The following is a 21791-nucleotide window of genomic DNA, read 5'->3' as shown; positions in this document are numbered from 1 at the left end:
TTTTTCCTTAGATGTCATTTTAAGCCTAATATGTGAATGTGTGTATGTGTGTGTGCATGTGCATGTGTGAATAGCATATAAACATAGAAAATATTTTCTATGTTTATTCTTTTGAACTAGGACAAATTCTTTTTATTTTACTTTTTGTGTTTTTGCCTGATTCATCAGGATTCTTATACATATTAGAGCTGGCTTCTACTCTTTAAGATTTTAAAGATGCTTTATATGGTTTCCAACTACTATTTTGGATTTTCCCAATTTAGGGGCGTGTTTCTAAAACTGCACAAGGCGCTCATGGGTGCTACAGCAGATACACAGGGGCACTGCAGAATATTGTACATTTTCAAGAGAAACACAATGATATTGATGTTATACCACATAAATTATTACAATTAAGTCATTTGGAACTATTTAGTAAGCAAATATTTGGAACTATTTAATAAGCAAATATTTGGAACTATTTAATAAGCAAAATTCTTAGACGTTTTTGCTGCCTAGGAGATGCTTTAAAAAATTATTGAGACATTAAAGGGTGATGTGAACGAAAAAAGTTTGAGCACCCCTCATTTAGGGCAAAATGAGTGTTATTAAAGTTGGATTAAAATGTCACCACACTTCCTTTTCATAGATGTTGAATTTCATTTCATAAGAGGAAAAAAATACATATAAGCTCATCATTCAGAGCCCTGGTGATGTTCAGAATTTAAAAATGGAGGCTCATCTGCACTTTTAGTTAAGGAACTAGAAGTCTTGAACAATAAATATGCAAATTTCTCTTTTATAGCTGTATTCTTTGTTATGTGCCCTCCCAAATATGTTTCCTTCCTTTATTTCTGTTGGTTCAAGGTAGGATTAGTAGGTGATTAAAGCAAAAGCAAAAAAAAAAGGAAGGACAGAAGGAATTATATATTTTAAGAAGTCCCTGATAGCAATTTGTTCTTTGCATCTAGTAAGTTTATCTATTATTCCATTTATCAATAACACAATTTTAAATTTATTTTTAATGAATCTTTTGGGCAGATTGCCTTGGCCCTTTAAAGCTGGATAAGTTGGATATCTCTACATTGTTTCTATGTTGTTATATGTTCAGGTTATATATTTTATTGTTTTCAAGATGATACAACACAGGTGTAATATGCACTTAAAAGTATAGTAAGCCCATTCTAAAATAACAATTTTAAAGTTGTTTTTAAAAACTAATTATTAGGCCAGGTGTAGTGGCTCAGCCTGTAATCCCAGCACTTTGGGAGGCCAAGGCAAGAGGATTGCCTGAGCCTGGGGCTTCGAGACCAGCCTAGGCAACTCGGTGAGACCTCATCTCTGCAATAAATCACAAAAAATACTAGCCGGGTGTGGTGGCATGCGTCTGTAGTTCCAGCTACTTAGAAGACTGAGGCAGAAGGATCGCCTGAGCCCAGCAGGTCGAGGCTACAGTGGCCACAAGCATGCCACAGCACTCCAGCCTGGGCGACAAAAAGTGAGACTTCAGCTAAAAAAAAAAAAAGTAATTATTAGAAAAAATATAGTGCAGGCTTTAGACCTAATAGGTGTCTAAAAGAGAACAGAACTCAAAATACCATTAGAGACAGAGGCAAAATGCTTTACATTTTCACAGATGTTCTTTTAATTTCTTTGCCAATTCTAAGATATCTATCTAACACATTTACTATCACTAAGAGGTTAATTCACATTATTAGTGAACTAACAGAATGTGCTTCAAACAAAAGTTTTGAGATGTAAGTTTTATAGACAGAATAACAAAAATAAAGACTAACGTTTGTATTGCAGCTTATAAAGGACACATACACTGTAACTTTCTACAGAAACTCAAAGCAGAGGAATCCTAAAATGGAGCAGAGGAAAGCAAAGTTCAGTTGTTTTTTTTTCAAGACTCAAAATAGACTTGATTGAAATTAAATGTGAAAGACATAAAAGGGTTGAATCTCATAACTAAAATTGCTTATCTTTGTCTTAGGAGTTACCATCCAAAAGTTACTTTCAGAGTTAAATGAAAGATTACAGATGGAAACTTTAATTTGAATGGGTTAAAGCACTTTACTCAATGCCATTTATTTCTCTTTGAAGAAACATAATTAAATAATTAGTTTTTAAGAAAAATTCCCTGTGAAAGATATTTTCTGTGTGAGTTTATACAATGTACTATTATTGTTAGAAACTATTAGGGTCCTTTTACATTTGATTCCTTTATATATCAAACTTAGACATAAAACAGTCCGCTGAGATATTTTTAATACAAATTCCCATAGAAAGTGACTTGAGTTTAGAAACAACAAAGATTTGCATTCAGCTTTAGTCATCGTTATTCTCTAATTTTCACTTTGGTCTTTGAAAAATAAAATATTTGTAGAACTAGACAATGGTCTACCACTGCAATGAGCATGACAGTCCCTATTCACTCTCTCTCACAATTCCCTGCTTTCAGATCATCTGCAGTGTTGGGAAGGAAGAGTGCCCTTTCATATATGCAACTAGTTGTACCAAGCATCATAGCAGGGGACTTGTGAGTATCTCAGCTCCTGAGATCCTAGCCTCTGATTAGTTCTCATATCACATACCCTTTAGGATTGAAGAATAACTCTCTTATGCAAATTCATACCTATGGATGGTTTACACTTCTGGAAGCTAATGTGCTTGTTCATGTATTTGTCTATAAAAATTATTTTCACTTATGTTTTTCCTTAAAAAAGTAAAAGTATAAAATCATTCCAATTTTGTGGGATATTATGATATTACTATTTCCATTTTTTACTTGAAGAAAATGAAGATTTTTCATTTATTTATTTTAAGATTTTTAGTTTAAAAGCTATACAATTTGTTTATTATTTTGTCCTTATTTTAACTCAAATCTGAAAGGTTTACTCTTTAGTTCTAAGAAGGGATTTTTTTAAGTGTTTAAAAGAAAAGCCTCTCTATCGTCATAGTATATGAAAGAAGCTCAAGGACTTTGTGCTCTCACACTATTCCTCTAAAGTTGTAAATAAAATACCAAAACAAGCTCTTACTTAAGATTTTGAAGATTACCTTCTAAAATAATAGATTTATTCTTTATATTAGGAAACTTTCTTTTACAAATTCCTACTTCTAGTTAGTATTCTGCCTCTTGATATGTCTGGCCCCTTGGACATGTACCTCACATTGGTACAAACTCAGGCACTGAAACTGGTACAAAACCAAATGGAAAATAACAGATGCCTGTTTTCCAGACTTATTATTCTGTAGAGAACAGAAAAAAAGCAGACACAGAAGGGAGAGAGAAGTGGTGAAAAAGAAAAGAAAAGAAATGTGTAGGGAGAGGAGACAACTTTTATAGAATTTTGGATCTGGAAGAAACATCACAAATTATCCAATTTGATTGTCTCATTTTACAAAGGAGAATGAAAACTTGCCTTAGATCATTTATTTAAACTGTCTAAAACTCAAAAAGAAGTGACTAAACATGACAGAAGTTGGGGTGTAGGACAAGCACAGGAACAAGATAAACCGAAAGGGACTGATATCGTTCTTTGGCTGTGAAAAGAGTTCTTCACATCAATGAGGCTCAGAGAAAGAGAATTTAGACAGCAATATAACAAAATGACAGGGCTGTAAAACTAAAAGTATTAGACCTGCAAATGCACTATTTTATTAGATAAGGTATCTTCTGTCATGTACTGTAACTATAATGGTACTTGCCTTATCCCACCCCAGACCCCATTTTAATGATATCTCATTGACGTCAAGGCTGCCTTACTTTCCCCCTTATAATAATGAAAACCATGCTACAGACATAGTAAGAGCTCAGTAAGTTAAGTTAGATACTTTCTATGAAAGAACTTGCTGTTAATTTCTAATGAGTAGTAGGAATTCTCTCTAGGGATAGTGTGATTTCAAATAAACTCAGAATATGTATGCTCCGCCCTACCCTACCATTACTAAACATAGTTGTTCTGGGAAAAAAAAAAAATACAGTATTTTCAGAGCCACACTTTGTTTTTGATGTTGTGTTTCCTCAGGACATCTAGTTTTGTTTAGGACCTGAGGGAAGACACTGGATAGGCCAAGAAGAGAAGCCTTTGAAAGACAAAAACTAGTAGGAGGCTCCTCAGAAGAAGGAACCATATGGGTGGAGTTGATTGGTACCCTTGGTGCCAGCTGTTAGATCCAAGGCAGATGGGCTTTGCTCTGCCCTGCAAATGTTTGTGTCTGGCCAACAATCACACGGCACAACAGCCAGATTCCAGCAGTGAAAGGCAGAGCAGAGAGACATTTTTTTTTCCTGGCACTTTTCACTCTTTGGATACTCTCTGCACTGAAGATTTAGATTAAATTAATATTGCTGGCCATATGCTCTGTATACTGTGGTTATATAGTGTTGTCTTGGTTGCTAGCTACTTTGGATGCTGTGGTTAAGCAAATTGTTGCCTTAGTCACCAGCCACATTTTTAATACAAGTTCTGACTTTTTTGCTTTCCCCCACCTTTCTCTTCAGAAAACTGTTTCTTGGTTGGTTAGCCCATCCACCCCAAAGATACATTTACACCTCTTTTTCTTTTCCTTTTGACCTGCTCGCATGCAGTTACTGACTGCCCATTTATCAGTCGTATGGTCTAGTACTAAAACGATGGGTCTTATGAGTATATCTGAAAAGATTTACTACCTTTCACTGCCTGCACTCCCATCCTTCTTGGTTTAACACATAACACTCTTTCAAGTTAATTCAAGTTGTAACTTCTGTGAATTAAGAGTGCCCTCTTTCTATTTTCAAAACAGTAAGCCACCCTGAGAAAAGCAACATATTGCCAAATATGTTACAGATAAGTTTACACAATTATTTAATTCTCTGAAGAAGAGAGAAAAAGAACACATGAAAACATTGGGCTGCTTATATGGGGAATAGAGGGACTGGAAAGGAGTTCGAAAATGGAAATTACCTAGAGACTCTAAAGTCTTCACTCTGGGCCTGTACAGGTTCATCTCTTGAACCACCATCATCTCTAGAGTAAGAACAGCAGATGAAGGCTTCCATCCAAGACGCATTTTCCATTTGGGAGGCTTCTTGCTCATTTTTTCATGGTATGTTGTTTCAAAATGCCATCAGAAGCCATTTCTTGGTACATAGCTAGAGCAGTGATTCCAGTTGAGTACTCCTTCCGCCAGTGTATAAGAGAACCTTTGGCAGGCAATTAGATCTTTAACTTTTAGCTTTTAGCAGAAAATTAAATATAGAATCTAACAACTTAAACTTATGAACGAAAAGTGAGAGTTGTATTTATATGTTAAGGATGATCATATTTGGTTAATTTGCTTATCCTTTGATTCTTTGACATTAAAAGTCTCTAAACAGGATATACCTTCTTTAGAGTGTTTTAAGTAAATATGTCTTGGTAATGCCATCTTTTATAATTAACTTTTTAAATATGAAGCCATTATGTTTTTTTAAAGCACAGAAGGATTGCATTAAAAAAAAAAGTATACAGTCTATGTGACAGTAACTGTAGGTGTTTAAGAATAAAATATAATTAGTGCAGTTTTAAATTCAGTCAATTAAATTCTACAGAACATCTACCTATGTCCAGGGTCCAGGGAATATGGATACTAAGCCATTCGAATTTTGTTTTCTATTAGATGCACATTGACTAATCATGTAGACATTTTATGTTTTTCGTTATCAACTATAGTCTTTAGATTTGAAACTATGGTGGTTTTATATGTAACTATATGTAATTATTCCCAACAGGGTCTAAAGTCAACTTCTTAGTAATGTTTTACAGACTACTTTAAAAGAAGTTATATTCAAGAGGCTTGATCATACAAAAAGAATCAAAACTCAATCATCTCTCTTGTTGAATTAGTTTAGATTATTTCTAGTTGATCTGTATTTTCTACTTTCTAAAGTTAAAAGCTGCATTTTCCTTTATTCAAAAGTCTGTGTTTAAAAATTCATTCATTTAAGTGCATTGGTTTATAGAGTTATCCTGTTGATACTGACATAAAAAGAAAAAAAACTGTAAACCTGCCAAATGTGGGAGAAAAAGTTGGAAGGAGATTTGTATGCTGTTGGAAGAAGATAGTACAATGTTCGAAGAATTGGACTAGATTACTGATATAGTCAACTCTTGAGTGTGAAATACCACACTGTCTAATGTAACCTTCTAGAAGAAAATTAATAAAAGATGAATGCAAGGAGAAATGCATCTTAATAAAATATAAAGCAACTTCAGCTGTCTATTCAAGGACTTTAATTTTTACTTCATAAAAAAATCACATTCTGAAATTATTTCAGAACCCCCAAATGTTCCCAATTCCTAGTTTTTAAAAAATCTGGAAGGCATGACCAATATTGAGTCAATGTATAGTCTTAGCACTTAGCCCAATATCTCAAAAGCACAACGTCCTGTGTTTAATAACGGTTCACTGTTGAATGAATACATGAGCAAATGAGTGAATAACCCACCAGCTACATGTGCTGGTGGTTTTAGTTTGTGCGTGCATGTAATTTTTAAGTTAAGTTGTAGGTTCCACCAAATAGCAAAGTAGATCTGAAAATAAACGTCTAGAACAAAGATATGGGACTATGTGTAATTTTTATTTTGTTCCTTGTGGTTTCATGTATTTTCCAAATGTTTAACAAGTGTTATATAGCAGAAATTTTTCAAGATACATACACAGCTACAATTTATCTAAAAATTAAATATAAATCTCACCTCTACTAACTCCTATCTCATCCATGTTTCAAATTGCAAAGGCCCAGCTATTGCATTAAATGCTACTTATGAAAACAAATATAATTATAGCCAAACAACATTCCTAGGATTAATTTAAAGAAGGATTTTATCTTGACCTGTAGAAACTGAATTAATGTTTCTGCCACTAAAACAAGACAACATCAGTTGTGTTTTGTAATGTTGAAAATGTTTATCCTTTTTTGAGGATACCAAGATACGATATTGAATTCCAAAGTTCTTGTTTCAGGTATAGTCATATTTGAAAGACTTTTAAAAAATTAGCATACAAGCCTAAAAAAACAATCCCTGGTCTCCCTGATAGAGGCAAAATATTGAGCCAGGATAGATGGGTAATCTGAGCCACTGTTGCAGTTGGTAGTTGAATCCTGTGACTAATGGTAGAGATATCTGTCTAGGTGGACCACATGGATTTAGTTATCTGCCCACTGGAATGACACAATGGGGAGATATCTGATGAATATCATGGAACATCTGTGAATGGATCACTGCTATGCCTGATATGAATCATTCTTCCCTCAAAAATCTAACATTTGATAGTTAAAATATTCCAAACTGTTGTCATCTCATAAACTGAGTCTTTTGGCTTATTTTAGGGGTTGGGAGGGAATGAATGCAATACATTTTGTCAGTGAGTTGCTTGGCTATGTTTAAGACCTCTAAATTAAGGGAAACCAAAAACTAGTTGTAGAAGATGATGAATCTTGGATTTTGCAAGCAATATAGCAATTAAAAGAAATACCTTCTTCAACTGCTCACCACTGTTGTAGAAGCTGTAGAATTTAAGTCTCATTAGCTTGGTGAATTTAATGGTTTTTCCTGTCAGTCTTTAAATTTAAAGTTAAAGGTGTGCATAACAGGATAGCTGAGGCACTCCACCTACAGAATTTCTGTGACTCTTAAGGGGATCTTGGAGGAAGTATTTGGTGCCTAGGTCTTTAAATGACAGTTTTTTTCACTGAGTGATCCTGTTTCACATAGACTTGCCTAATTTGTGATCAAGCTCCTTTTTTTTTAAGGGTACTATTGCTTAAAGCAACTAAAAAAATTGAAGGAGTATGTGGGATTAGTGAGGTGTGAAGCAGTGGTTTTCTGGATACTTCTAATGCTGCTTTTACAACTCTTTCTGGTAATTCATCCTATCTGTTTATAGAGATGGGGTGGATAAGTGGGAGGGATAGCTTAGTTTGTGCTTTTATTTCCACTTCCAGGAGTAACATATTATCTCTGATCTGAAACATTTAGCATTGTCTGTAGTCTAACATTTCTCTTATTTCTCTTTGAAATTTTGATATAACTGTCATTGCTTCTTTTCATTCCTTGACATTAAAGAGAAAATGAGTATACATAAAATCTGTGCTCTAAGGATGGTTACAAATAAGAGTGTGTGTTTGTGTGTGTCTTTGTATTTTGTGAAATGTGAGCAAGTTGTGGTGGATATCTTTGCCAATAAATAATAAACATATTTAATATTTTATAAGTTCAATAAGAATATTTTTAGCTGTGCTAAACAGGTTACATAAACTAAGTTTAAAGAATGAGAAGTATTTTATAAGTTAATATTTGAATGAATTATGTGTACAGTTATTTGACAATGGTATAATCAACAGGAGGTAAGCTCTGCCAGAGCAAACAGACTAATTGTTACATTCCAAAAGATGCCCACTGTAATCTTTAAGTACTAAACAACTGTGGGCTTTTAGAGAGATAACTATATAAATGAAAGAAAAAAATGAAATGTGTGGATGTGATGTATTCTAACAAAGACTACATTGATGAGTTTGTTCTAAAAAATATCAAAAAAATTGTCCCTATAAATATACAACTGTTGTTTTGCATTGAAACATATATTCATACATTTTATCTGATTTTTTTGCTTTTTGTTTTGTTTTGTTTTGTTCTTTGTTTTTAAGGAAAGCATGAAGAAGAATATACAAATGGGAATACTAAATGTTTAAGATTACCAGTAGTTTCTATTTCTTGAAAATAGTTATGTTTCTAATTATAAGAACAATAATTTTGCCTAAAATTTCAGTATAATGACCAGGACTTCTCTCCTTTTTAGAGAAGCATCAAGTGTGGAACAGATAAGACAGCAGCGATCCAGTGAGGTTGATTCCCCACAGAGGAAAGCTATGCATACCTAACTTATTGGAAGGTAAACTTCTCTTCAATTAACGATGTCCTCCTTTTCTCAAGGTGTCCAAAGACAGGAGGTGGTCTGTAAAAGGTTGGATGACAACTCCATTGTCCAGAACAATTACTGTGACCCTGACAGTAAACCACCTGAAAATCAAAGAGCCTGCAACACTGAGCCCTGCCCACCTGAGTAAGTAAGGGAAAGAAATGAGAATAACTTTCTTCAAGTGCAAAGGGAAAAATGTATTTGGAAACATATTCATGTGATAAGAATAAATTCATCTAAAAAGAGGTAGAAAACATTAGAGAGGAAATTTTAATGTCCCTTTACTAAGCAAAGTTCCTATTTATCCATAGGGTTCAATTATTAGCTACTTTAAAGTAGAAACTTCAGTGGATTTGGTTCTGGCACAGTGCTGGAAATTATTATTAATAATTAATTATTCATCATTTCTAAGGCATACAGCTTTTCACATTTTAACATCTCTTAAATTAGAATTCATCTTGCAACTGATGTTGTCTTACAATAATAAATGAAAACTTCCCCCCTCTCTTAATGGTACACTAAAAACATAGTGTCTCCGATTTAATAAAATACAGTAATTTGTTTGCTTTCCTGTCTTTTCCAGATATTTATCATAAAGTCCTAACGACTTTAAAAATGGTTCAGAAATATTGTGGAATAGACTGTCAGTATTTTAATTTGCTGACCCAATGTTAAGTTCTATTGTTGTAAGATATCCGGAGTGTTGGGCACGTGACAGAATACTTCAGTCTCCGTATTGATTAGCAGTTACAACTTACCGTAAAGAGAGGCACAAGGAGGGGGCTCATCCACCTCAATGATGGTTTTAAAATGAGACCTGTTGCCAGTGAACCTCGCTTTGTAATCTGTGAGAACAGAAAGCTTTCTTGAATGAGCAAAAGGCAAAAATTATGTGAAAAAAGGCAAAGGAAGAGCAGAGTACCATATGTTCTCACTCATAAGCAGACCCTGAAAATTTACCATAATATTACGAAAGGGATGGGCAGTAGTGGGATGCTGCTGGGGTGGGGGTGGAGACAACATCAATAAGGGTACCTGATTTCAAACCAGACAAAGTGGGGACCAAAGGGAGGTCCAAACTTTACCTATTTGATGTCCACTTGTATACCTAATCCTGAATTGTATCCCACATCTTTAAAAAATATATTAGAAAATGAAAAAATTTTTTAAAAGTAAAACAGAATACAAAGGGTGTTGAATTGATCATGACAACACTGGTGTTTGTAGGGATTTTGCCTGACTGACAACTGCAAAAGAAAACATGTGAATGGCACTTCATTCTTAGAGAAATCACATTAACTGTTCCCCCTGGCTAGCTAATTATCCCAATATGAAATTTATAAGGAAAAAGAGAGCAAGCAAATGAATGTGTAACTGGAGGAAAAAAGCTTTATAATGAATTAATCCCTTTTTTCTAACAATGACTATAATGGAGTTACAAAGATATGGGACTTATAATAGATAAATAATCTGGGTCCCTAATATGTTTAAAGCAAAGTGAATTTCTTAAAATTTGTCCCAAGCCATTAATGCCTCATGAACTTTCATTATACAAAGTCAGCGTCTGTCTAAACATGTGAATCTTAAATGTAATGTTCACGACTAGCCCCTTGAAAAGATTTAGGTTGGTGGCTACCAAATAAGGAACACAAGGAATCTAAAGTAATAGAAGTTTCAAGACTTTTGTAATTTTATGTCTGTTCTTTTCCAAATGTCATCACCATATAACTGATTCCTTAAAATTCAGACTTGGGAAAGTATGGAAATCTGACCTATCATATGTATTACAAAGACAAGTTATTCAATTTTTTTCATATTTTTCTTTTCTGCCAATTATTTTTATTAATTTATCTCGAGAGAAACTTAAACACTATGCAAAACAAAATGATGCTCAGAATTCACAGGCTAATTTTGTCCTTTCCCATGTTTCCAATAACTTCAGAAAATTTTAATATAATTGCGAGTCTCAACCCATCAAGTTAATTCCCTGACACTCAGGATTTTTAAGTATTATATTTGGCATTTGAACAGTCTTTTAAGGCATCTGAATGGGCCTGATCACACCAGTTCTGTTTTTTTGGTCTCAGCCTTTTTATTTGTTTAATCTTAAATGCTTAAATGTCCATCTATCTTCTTTAGAGATTTTAGTTGTTAGTCATTTCATCCCATAAAATCTGTGTTTGAGTATTACATTGGAGTTGGATTTTTTTAACGGTAAGGATAATTTACCTGATTAAAATTAAGTTTTCTATCACCTTTCTTTTTTGTAGTTCAGAAATAAAGTTACTTATTTAAAATTGGAGGTGAGCTGGGCTCGGTGGCTCAGCCTGTAATCCCGCACCTTGGGGAGGCTGAGCTGAGTGGATTGCTTGAGCCCGCGGGTTCGAGACCCGCCTGGGCAGCGAGACCTCATCTCTACAATACATTAAAAAAAAAAAAAAAATCAGCCGGGCGTGGTAGCGCATGCCTGTAATCCGGCTACTGGGAAGGCTGAGGCGGAAGGATCGCCGGAGCCCAGCAGGTCGAGGCTGCGGTGGCCGGGAGCGGCCACTGCACTCCAGTCTGGGCGACAGAGTGAGACTCCAACTCAAAAATAAAATAAAATTGGAGGTGAAGAAATGGCATTCAAAAGAGAGAAGGATACAGAGAACATAGGAAAAATAGATATTTAGTCTGACAGTTTTCTTTTTTGGAAAGACCTAAGTGTAGATATTTAAAATATTACTTGTTATCAGTCCATTTTTACTTAGTTTCCTTTTAATCCTTCTTTATTTATTTGAATTCAAATTATGAAAAAGAAAAATCTTAATTTTTCAGAATGGTTATCATATGTGCTCAACTTACAGTAGGGTTATGTTCTGATACCATCCTAAGTTGAAAATATTGTAAATAAAATATGCATTTACTATACCTAACCTACCAAACTGTAGCTTAGCCTACCCCATCTTAAATGTGCTTAGAACACTACATTATCTACAGTTGGGCAAAATCATCTGGTAACACAGCACACGGTAGAGTATGAGATTTCACCTCATGGTTACGTGTCTAGGAGCTGTGTGTTGCTCCTGCCGCCCAGCATCACCAGAGAGTATTGTATGGGCATTTTGCTAACCCGGGAAAAGCTGAAAATTCAAAATTCCAAGTATGACTTCTACCCAATGTGTTTCGCTTTCACAAAGTTGTGAAGATGAAAAATCATAAGTCGAACCATCAAAAATCAGAGCCCATCTGAGATTCCCAGTAGATACTGGCATTATAGAGATAGAAATCGTTAAAAAAAAAAAACAACTCTACATGAGTGTGAAGAGAGCAGATAGATTTTTAAAGATGACCATGTAATAGCCAGATAGGCAAAAAGAAGAAGATATAAAGCACCTATAATGTTATTGTTTTGCTATATGCATTTCTAGTTTTTTTCTGTTCGTACATAGGCATGTGTATATAATAAAATTATATTATGCTATTTATGATGCTCTAGTCTGTTCTCAACATATCTTGAACATTAAATATCTTCAGCAACATTTAGTAGACATGTCATTGATTAAATTGGAATACCACTGTTGAACAATTTTGGCTGTATTCTTGCTTTTGACTCCTACAATACCACAGCATTAACTATTTGCTACTAAGACTGCTCTCCATAATTATGCCCTTATGCTAAATAAATAGGAATCGAATTTCTGGTTCAACTGGAAGCACATTTTAGTCTTTAAAATCACATTGTCAGATTGCTCTCCAGAAAGACTGTGTGAATGTATACCCTCACAGTATATAAGAATACCATTTCCTAGATCTGAACCACACTGGCTATTATTATTTTAAATACAATCTTTGATTATTTTATGGGGAGGAAAAAAAGCTCTTATACCTAATTGCTATTTTATTTTGCACTTCTTAGACAGCTGATGAGTCTGAACATTTAAAAATTATGTTCAGTGGCCATTTGTACTCCTTTTCTTTTGCTTTTTATTTTCATGGCCTGTCCTACTGAAGTAATTATCAACACTTCAGTAATTCTACTGAAATATTTATCATTATGCTATTGCTTTGCATGAACTCTTAATGTATTAAGGATATTAACTCTTTTACCTGTGCTCCAAATATTTTTACCTAGTTCATCGTATGTTTTCCAAATTATTTATGTTGTTCTGATCTATTTTTACTTCTAAAATCAAAAAATATTGCTTAGGAAAACTGTCAAACTTTTTTTTTCCTTGGTATAATATTTAGAAAAGTCTTCTCCACTCTAAGATTATACTTCCAAAGTTTCTTTTTTTATTTTTAATGTAAACTTTAATCTATCTGAAGTTTATTTGTTTAATTTGAGGAAAGGATTTATATTTTCAAATATTGTTTTCCCAATCATTAACATTTTAAATGGTATTTTTTCATCAGAAAGTACTTTTTAAAATAATGAAATATATTAAGTGTCTTTAGTTATTGAGAAAATTTGTAAGAGCATTATAGAAAAATAGAAAACAGTAAGATTTGTCCTTATATAAAGAAAATGATACAAAACTAGGAAGAATAGACAAGTGGTATTGGCAGAGAAATAATAATAGTGTTTATTTAGAAGATTTTGAAGATCTAGAGGAGGGCTTGCTGGGGAAAGTTTGTGTGCTCATAGCAGCAACACTTTTATGAGAAAGTCTTGTAGTCACAGTAGTACAGTGACTCAGTGAAAATAGTGAAATCTATGACATAGGATTGAATAGTTGGAATAAAAGAAAAGGGAAGAATTAATATTAAAGGATATGACTGATAGGAAGCTAGACCCCTATCATAAGAAAATAATGCTGAGTTGGAATCCAAAGAGAAAGGCCAACAGTTTAATTTTTGCCATGTTGTGCTTTAATAGCAAGAATAACCTCATGTGAAGAATTCTTGAATACTAATTTTTTTCCCTGTGTTTTAAAATTGTGAAAACCAGAGAGGTGAAAATAAGAAAACTATCAATTTTGATAATAAATAATATTGTGACCAAGAATTTAAAAAGCATATATTAATCAACTGTGACATGGTAGGCACTACACTTGGGGAGCAATGGTTCCTTTTCCTAAGGATAATCTATTTGAGCAAACACATATAAAAATAACTAAAGTCAAGATAAAATATGATAAGTACATGAGAAAGTTATAAGCAAAAGTGCTAAAGGAAACTCAGAGCAGGAAGAGATTAATTTTTATCCAGTGGCTAGGTTCTATTTAGTGGTATTTTTATGGTATAATATTTAACAATTATTTTGAGTCATTGGACCTCACCCATGGACAACTGCAATCTGTTGTTTTAAGTTCAGTGTCATCTATAAAACTCCAAAATTTAAGACCTAAGAAGAATCATAGAAATCATCTAGCCAACTCCCATTCTTTTATAGAATGAGGATATGCTAATCTATGGTAATGTGTTTCCTATTATACCAGGCATCACCTAACTTTGTAAGGAACAAATCACATGTCTGGTGGCATTTTAATACATCTACTTGTGCATACTTCACTGCCACACTGCCAACTGCCACAACCTCAGAGATGTTTATAACATTGTTTTTTAAAAACAGGAAAACCTTGACTGTGGAATGTTTAGGGCATACGGAATTCTGCTTAATATTAGTCTCACTTTTCTTTTTTTTTTAATTTAATTTAATTTTATTTTTTAACATGTTTTTTATTTTTAAATTGTGGGGTACAGTTAAGGGTTAGGTATACAAATATGCATCGTTCAGGCACCCTTGTTGATAAGGGGTGTCTCCCCATCCCCAGACAGATATTGACTACCATTAATCCCACCTCCCTTTCCACAGAGGCTGTACTAGTTTACACTCCCACCAATAGTGTAGCAGTGTTCCCTTTCAACCACATCCTCTCCAGCATCTGTTATTTTTTGAGTTACTGATAATTGCCGTTCTGACTGCAGTTAAGTGGTATCTCAGTTTAGTTTTAATTTGCAGCTCTAGTTTCACTTTTCGTTTCTTTGTGTTTTTTTGGTTTTTTTTTTTTGAGTTGGAGTCTCACTCTGTCACCCAGACTGGAGTGCAGTGGCCGCTCCCGGCCACCGCAGCCTCGACCTGCTGGGCTCCGGTGATCCTTCCACCTCAGCCTTCCAAGTAGCCGGAATTACAGGCATGCGCTACGACGCCCGGCTGCTTTTTTGATTTATTGTAGAGATGAGGTCTCGCTGCCCAGGCGGGTCTCGAACCCGCGGGCTCAGGCAATCCACTCACCTCAGCCTCCCAAAGGCGCGGGATTACAGGCTGAGCCACCGAGCCCGGCTATTTTCACTTTTCAATTAGCTGAGGAATTTTTTTAAAAACTATTCTTTTTTGTTTACCAACTTTTTGTTTAAAAATTATTTTAAAACTCCCGGACAGAGTGAGACTCCAACTCAAAAAAAAAACAACAAAAAAAAACTCCCAGCAAGTTGACACTGGGGTGGCTGTGAGCATGCCACTGCACTCCAGACTAGGCGATGGAGTGGGCCTCCAACTCAAAAAAAAAAAAATTAAAGTAAAACATAGAAAAGTTTTAGTATCTTTGTAAGTAGACAGTATGTTATATAATATGTTATATAATTGAATAAAGATATTGTCAAATTCTGAAAATTTTTTACAGAAAGGGTTGATGATAAGACCCTTAACTCTGGAACAAAGGCTGGGAAATTTCTCTCTCTCCTTTAATCCAGATATTTGATATAAGTTTATTTTCATATGCCCTGCCATTTTCCTTTAAATTGAACAAAAATAATATTTTGGTTTTATGATGCTTGTTTCTTCAAAAATATTCTTGTTTACCAAGGTTAGAGCAAATTTGTCTATAGTCTTTCTCTTCTTCTCTCCTCCAAACAATAGTATCGTTTATAATAATAAAAGATTGAGAGTGTATATCAGATTACACAGACTTCAGCAAGCCACTCTTATTTTAGACACTTGAACATGAATCCCACTAACTGGATATGAAGGCATTTGTGAGGATGAAGATAATATGATCACTGATTGTTGGGAAGAAGTTAGAAAGAAATAGCCGTGGGATTGTTCAGGCTATAATGGCTGATATTCCTAGAGAGAATCTCTGTGTTCATATTTTTACCACCAAATCTAGAGGAGGGAAACAAGACAGAGAAACAGAAAGTATGCCATCATACAATCAAATACAAAGATAATGAAGATAAAGGAAGCAGCATGTCTTAAACTAGACAGGAGAATGGAAAAACAGAGACAAGCAGATGCAGTTGGAGAATTGCAAAACTATTTAAATTACTAGAGTGTGATTTAATCCTTCAGAGAGACATGGGAAGGGATGATATGAAGAGCAATAAAGATGCAACAGGGACTGAAATGTGAAGCCTGAAATCAGAGTTAAAGTCAAAAGAGAAATTGGGAGGGTGATTAATACTTTTACTTTCATACTTCCAAGTTGAAGACAAGAGTGATACATCTAGGCTAATTTTCTGAAAAGAGATGATTGTCAATAAACGAGAAGAAAGAATAAAAAGGCAGAGGTGGCCCTGACCCTTTACAACAAAAACAGCAACACTTCCGGGCACCTGTGTTTAATTTGAAGGTCTCCATCCCTACTGCATTATGAGACCTAATGAGGTCATGGCAGGAGGTGATATGACTGAACTTTTTGTGACTGGGTTTATACACATTTCTGTTTTATCCCCTAATCTTAGTGATGAAATCACTGTCGCAAATTGAATCAGAGTTTCACTATGGCTGGCATGCAAGTTATTATTCTCAGTACACATTTGCCTCCTTACCAAAAATGGTCCTGACAACTTGGGATCATGTTCATCTGTGGAAAACAGAAAGGAAAGGATATGGAAATCACTTTAATTCTCCTTTGGAAAATAACCTGGAAAAAATTTGGTGTCAGGTTTTTAAAATTCAAAATAAATTATCATTCTTTAAATGAATTTTAGATTGAAAATCTGTAGATTTTGACAAAATATGTTTTGTTTTAAAAACTGGTTAACCATGAAATTTATAAATGCCAGTTTTCCTCTCTAGATAAAGATAATACAAACCATAATAAACAAAGGCCAGTGTGACTTACTTGGTGCAATGCAGGCTCAAATTTAGGACACTAGTCCTGTGACTTTACTAAGGCATTGTCTTCCATATACAAAACTGACATGGGAGCTTTGCCATGCTCATGGAAATAGTAAGAAATTTGTTTTTAAGCTTTTCATATTCTTCTTTCTGGGTAGTCTCCAAACCAAAAGCATTAAAATATCAATTGAGGATAACTGTATGATTTATAACTATGGATTGAAGAAAATGGCTTGTGACCTAGATCATACAATTCAGCAATGTTAAAATGAAATTTGGTTAAAATGAAATTTGGTTAAAATTGATGGGGGAATCTGTTGTGGTGCTCTTTTCATGCTCTTTTCATGATTTTGGAGAACTGTTTTCCTAACACTGCATCTTACTTTCTTCTATAAAACAAAGCACAATACTTTGAATATAGTAGGCATTCAGCAAATATTTCTTAAATTAAATACAGTAATGTATACCTCTTGAGCTAGCTTCTGCACATAGTTTATGGAACAAAGCTGAGAGAAGTCTAGGAGCAGACCTAGTTTGAGGAATGGCTGGAGTCAAGGACTCAAACACCATTGGGACTTTTTAGCTCTTCTACATTCTTCCAAATAACCTAATTCCCCTTGGCAGGGAACATGGCCAGTGCAGTTCTAGACTCATCTCGTCATATACTTTGTGACCAGAAAGGAGAGCGTGCCTTTTACTCTAGTCAAGCTATAATAATTCTAAAGCAGAATTCTCACTGGCCTGATTTGGATTGTGATTCACATTCGTTGGACTAATTAATGTGTCAAGAAGAGTGAGTCCTGCAGAAGTATTTTTTTAAAAACCTTAAATTATATATATGAACGTTTATTACTTTAGGCTAGAGGTAAGTTATACCTACAAGTGTTCATTTTTCTAAGACATTTAAATTTCTACCCATACTAGCTATGCTGAAGCTATTTTTAGGAGCCAGGAGGTCAAAACAAGAAATCTTCATGTTTTCATACAGCTAGCTCAGAGTTCTGCTTTTGCTGAAGCTCTTTTAAGACTCCCATGTTCTCAGGATGTACCTCGGCCTTCTCTATCCAGGGCATTAAGGTTCTATCTTCATAAAAGTTGATTTCTGAAAATTGGAAGACAAATCCCCAGCTCCTTTAGGGTGGTTTCAGCATCAAATCCTTAATTATAGGAGAACTGCCTCCATGTAATAATAATAAAAATAGCTACTGTTACTTGTTTGTTATATGCCAGACTCTTGTTAGAAGCATTCAGTGGGACGCTGAATCCGGCTAGTACTGGTTCATGAGACATTATTATTATTATTTTAAGAGACAGGGTGTCACTTTGCGCCCCGGGCTGGAGTACAGTGGTACAAGCATAGCTTACTGCAGCCTTGAACTCCCATGCTCAAAGGATCCTCCCACCTCAGCCTTTTAAGGAGCTGGGAGTGCAGGCCATGCCACCATGTCCAGCTAACTTTTTTGTTTTTAATTTTTGTAGAAATAGGATTTCTCTTTGTTGCCAAGACTGGTCTCAAACGTCTGGCATCAAGGGATCCTCTTACTTAAGCCTCCCAGAGTGTTGGGATTCTAGATGTGAACCACTGTACCTGACCAGAGATCTTATTATTAGCATATCTTCTCTTGTCTATGCTTATTATGTCAAATTGGTAGCTTGAAATTGGTCAGAGTGAGGTTTTTACACTACGAAAATTGTTAAATGCCACAAATCAGAACTCCCTCTCTCCTATGGGGACCCAGTTGTTAGATATTTACCAGATACCCTGGGAGCTTTATATATATATGACCTTATTGAATTCTCATGACACTCTTGTGAGATCAACAATTTTAGAATCTAACAAAAAAGGAAGAAAAAAATCAAAGGGAAAAGAACACATAGTGCACTACTTGTTTGCACCCGGGTTCTGCCTGCTCCAAAGCCCACGTACTACACTTGAGAAGGCAAATGACAGAATGGTCTTTACCTTAGCTACTCTTCCATTGGCCATTCATCCTATCAGCCAACATCAAAATGGCAGTTTTTCCAGGATTTAGTTCATCACTGAAAGTACCTTCACTTAGCTGAAAACCTCTGGAGGCATTGAAGAAATGCTTTTCTGTGCTTCTTCCACTTCTTGCCTCAGGTGGTTCATTGGGGATTGGTCGGAGTGCAGCAAGACTTGTGATGGAGGAATGCGCACAAGGGCAGTACTCTGCATCAGGAAGATTGGACCTTCTGAGGAGGAGACCCTGGACTACAGTGGTTGTTTAACACACCGGCCTGTTGAAAAAGAGCCCTGTAACAACCAGTCATGTCCACCCCAGTGGGTGGCTTTGGACTGGTCCGAGGTAAGGAAATCTGCATGTTTTGAAATGTCTTACCCATCAAACCATAGCATTGTTCTTAAGGACACCTGAGCATGTGAACATCTTTGAACTCAACAAGTAAGGGCTGTGTAATAGTTAACTTGGCCATGTTACATTTTATTGCTGCTTATCAGGAAATAAGGGTTTCTTGGTTCAGGAAAATAAATGAGAAACTAGTCATCAATTTGAAAATAAATCTAAAGTGAATTTGAAATGACATTAGAGTACTCACATAAATGGTTTTAGACCTTGAATGACCTTTTCTAGGATCTCATCTGGAAGGCACAAATTTTTTTTTTTCTTTTTTGAGTTGGAGTCTCACTCTGTTGCCCAGACTGGAGTGCAGTGACACGCTCTCGGCCACCGCAGCCTCGACCTGCTGGGTTCCAGCGATCCTTCTATCCTGGCCTTCCAAGTAGCTGGAACTACAGGCACGCGCTACCATGCCCGGCTAATTTTTTGATTTATTGTAGAGATGAGGTCTCACCAAGTTCCCCGGGCGGGTCTCAAACCTGCGGGCTCAGGCCATCCACTCACCTCAGCCTCCCAAAGCTTGGGATTATAGGCTGAGCCACCGAGCCTGGCTGGCACAAATTTTTTATATCTTTTTTTTCCAAGTCATGTAGCTACCTAATTACTTAAATCTTAGATATGAATCTTTATCAATTCATTACCTCTTGTGATATATCTGTATCTATATATTTTAATTGCTTCTGTTGCATCTGTGGAAGAAACATGGAGTTGAGGGTTATAGCATAGCAAAAAGTTTAATTCAGAATTGACCATTACCTTTACTTACATGGTCAGTGAGGAAGAGCTGACTAAAATAATGGTTTTATGGCATACATGTGTGCAAAATAGTCTAATATAATCCAAAGGCACTCAAAAAAATTATTTCATGAAAAACTAGGTAATTGATTTTTGACTCCTCAGTATACATAAGACATATACATGTACATGCTATATCCTTGCCTACATTTCCCAGAGAAGACCTGAATCCTTCTGTAGAATGAGTACCTGACTATATAACTAGAGATAATTCTTTCAAGGGTGCATTTCAGACTCTATTCTAATGTATCCTGCCAGGAACATTATGTTACCTGCTTTGGGTTTTTCTTGTAGCCCTCATAAGTCTATCAACAAAACAAACAAGAAAATAAACAGTGTCCTTTAGGAACCTCTAGATGTAACTATTCCCCTGTGAATATTACTGCTTGCATGGCCTTATTTTACTAGAAGCACAGGACTAAAAGAGAGACTGTGTCTAAGATGGTACATGAAAGTGGAGTTTCTGACCAGTTGTGGTTATCCATGGAACCCGTGGCAGGAATTGGGAATGTTCTCCTGTTTCCTGACTGTACTCCAGCTTCAGTAATTACATTCTGCCTACCTAACCTTTATTTATAGTTTCAATCAGACGTAGCAATATTCTTGGCATTATTTAGTCAATGGTTATAGAAAACAGTATGGACTCTTCTATTCCCTAGCAGGGGATGCATTAACTCCTGTATTCATTTGAAAGATGAAATCCATTGATAAAGAATAAACATTCTGCAGAGTTGCACACATTAGTGCCCAGAAACCTTATAGAAATCCATAAATGTTAATTGATAATGAGAAATTTGTTATTGGAAAATCATAATGGGAGACCTGATGACTGGCTACAACAGTTTTTTGGGTTTTAGGTCAAGTCAGTAAATTTAATTGAGTGCTTACTAAACACACCAGGATTGGCTGATGCCTGAAGGAGGCTGATGGAGACTCCAATATACTGATAAAATAAAAACATCCATGAAACAACTTGAGAATAATACATATAAGACAGAGTGTAATAATACAGTGCATTGTGAGGTAGAAACAGATAACTATTATAGAAACACAAAGCTGAGGAGATCAGAGTAACCTGGAGTAGAATTTAAAAACTTTTTAGTTGATGGGAGTTGAACTGAATGTTGAAGGGCTTAGAATTTGAAGAAGGAAATAGAACTGGGAAGCTAGAGAAGGTATGCCTGAAAGAGAAGCAACTGAACAGAAACACAAAGATTGCATGATGAAAGCAGTGTGGGAGGAAGGCATTTGTTTTCAAGAATAAATGAAAGATTGAATAAAGTAGTGATAGGTTTATTCACTACTAGGAAGGCTTGAGTGCAGAACTCTATACCATATCATCCTTTATAAGCAGAAACTACAAGAAAATTACATTGATCTCCTGACTTACACTTTTCTGTATCATTATATATATATATTTTTTTTTTTTTTTAATAAAACAACCAAATATAAACACCTTGAGAAACAGCTTATGCATATTACTGGTGTGCTTCCATTCCAAATGCCATTTTAAGTTTTTCTTCTGAGTTCAACTTCACATGGGTTGTACTTACCCTGCTCTTAGAATTTTTTTTTTTAAGATGTGGGGAACAATTCAAGGTTAGGTATACAAACATTGATTATGCAGGTACCCTTGTTGATGAGGT

The 21791-nt window shown here is 35.1% G+C and overlaps 1 protein-coding gene across 1 annotated transcript in view; it reads left to right on the top strand.

Moving 5' to 3' along the window:
* LOC103260670 (A disintegrin and metalloproteinase with thrombospondin motifs 6-like) overlaps positions 1-21791 on the top strand; it is a gene marked incomplete at its 5' end in the record, with an annotated part of 68499 nt that overhangs the window by 21923 nt on the left and 24785 nt on the right. The window contains 2 exons of the mRNA XM_008058321.2: positions 8943-9072; positions 19095-19299. Coding sequence (XP_008056512.1) covers positions 8943-9072; positions 19095-19299 — 335 coding nt within the window. The remainder of the gene's footprint in view (positions 1-8942; positions 9073-19094; positions 19300-21791) is intronic.

The sequence above is a fragment of the Carlito syrichta genome, unplaced genomic scaffold (assembly GCF_000164805.1).
Source record: "Carlito syrichta isolate Samal-C Ts95f unplaced genomic scaffold, Tarsius_syrichta-2.0.1 Scaffold89704, whole genome shotgun sequence".
In the NCBI taxonomy this organism is placed as follows: domain Eukaryota; kingdom Metazoa; phylum Chordata; class Mammalia; order Primates; family Tarsiidae; genus Carlito; species Carlito syrichta.
Note: the sequence above shows the minus strand (reverse complement) of the source record. Positions and strands in the feature narration are given on the sequence as shown.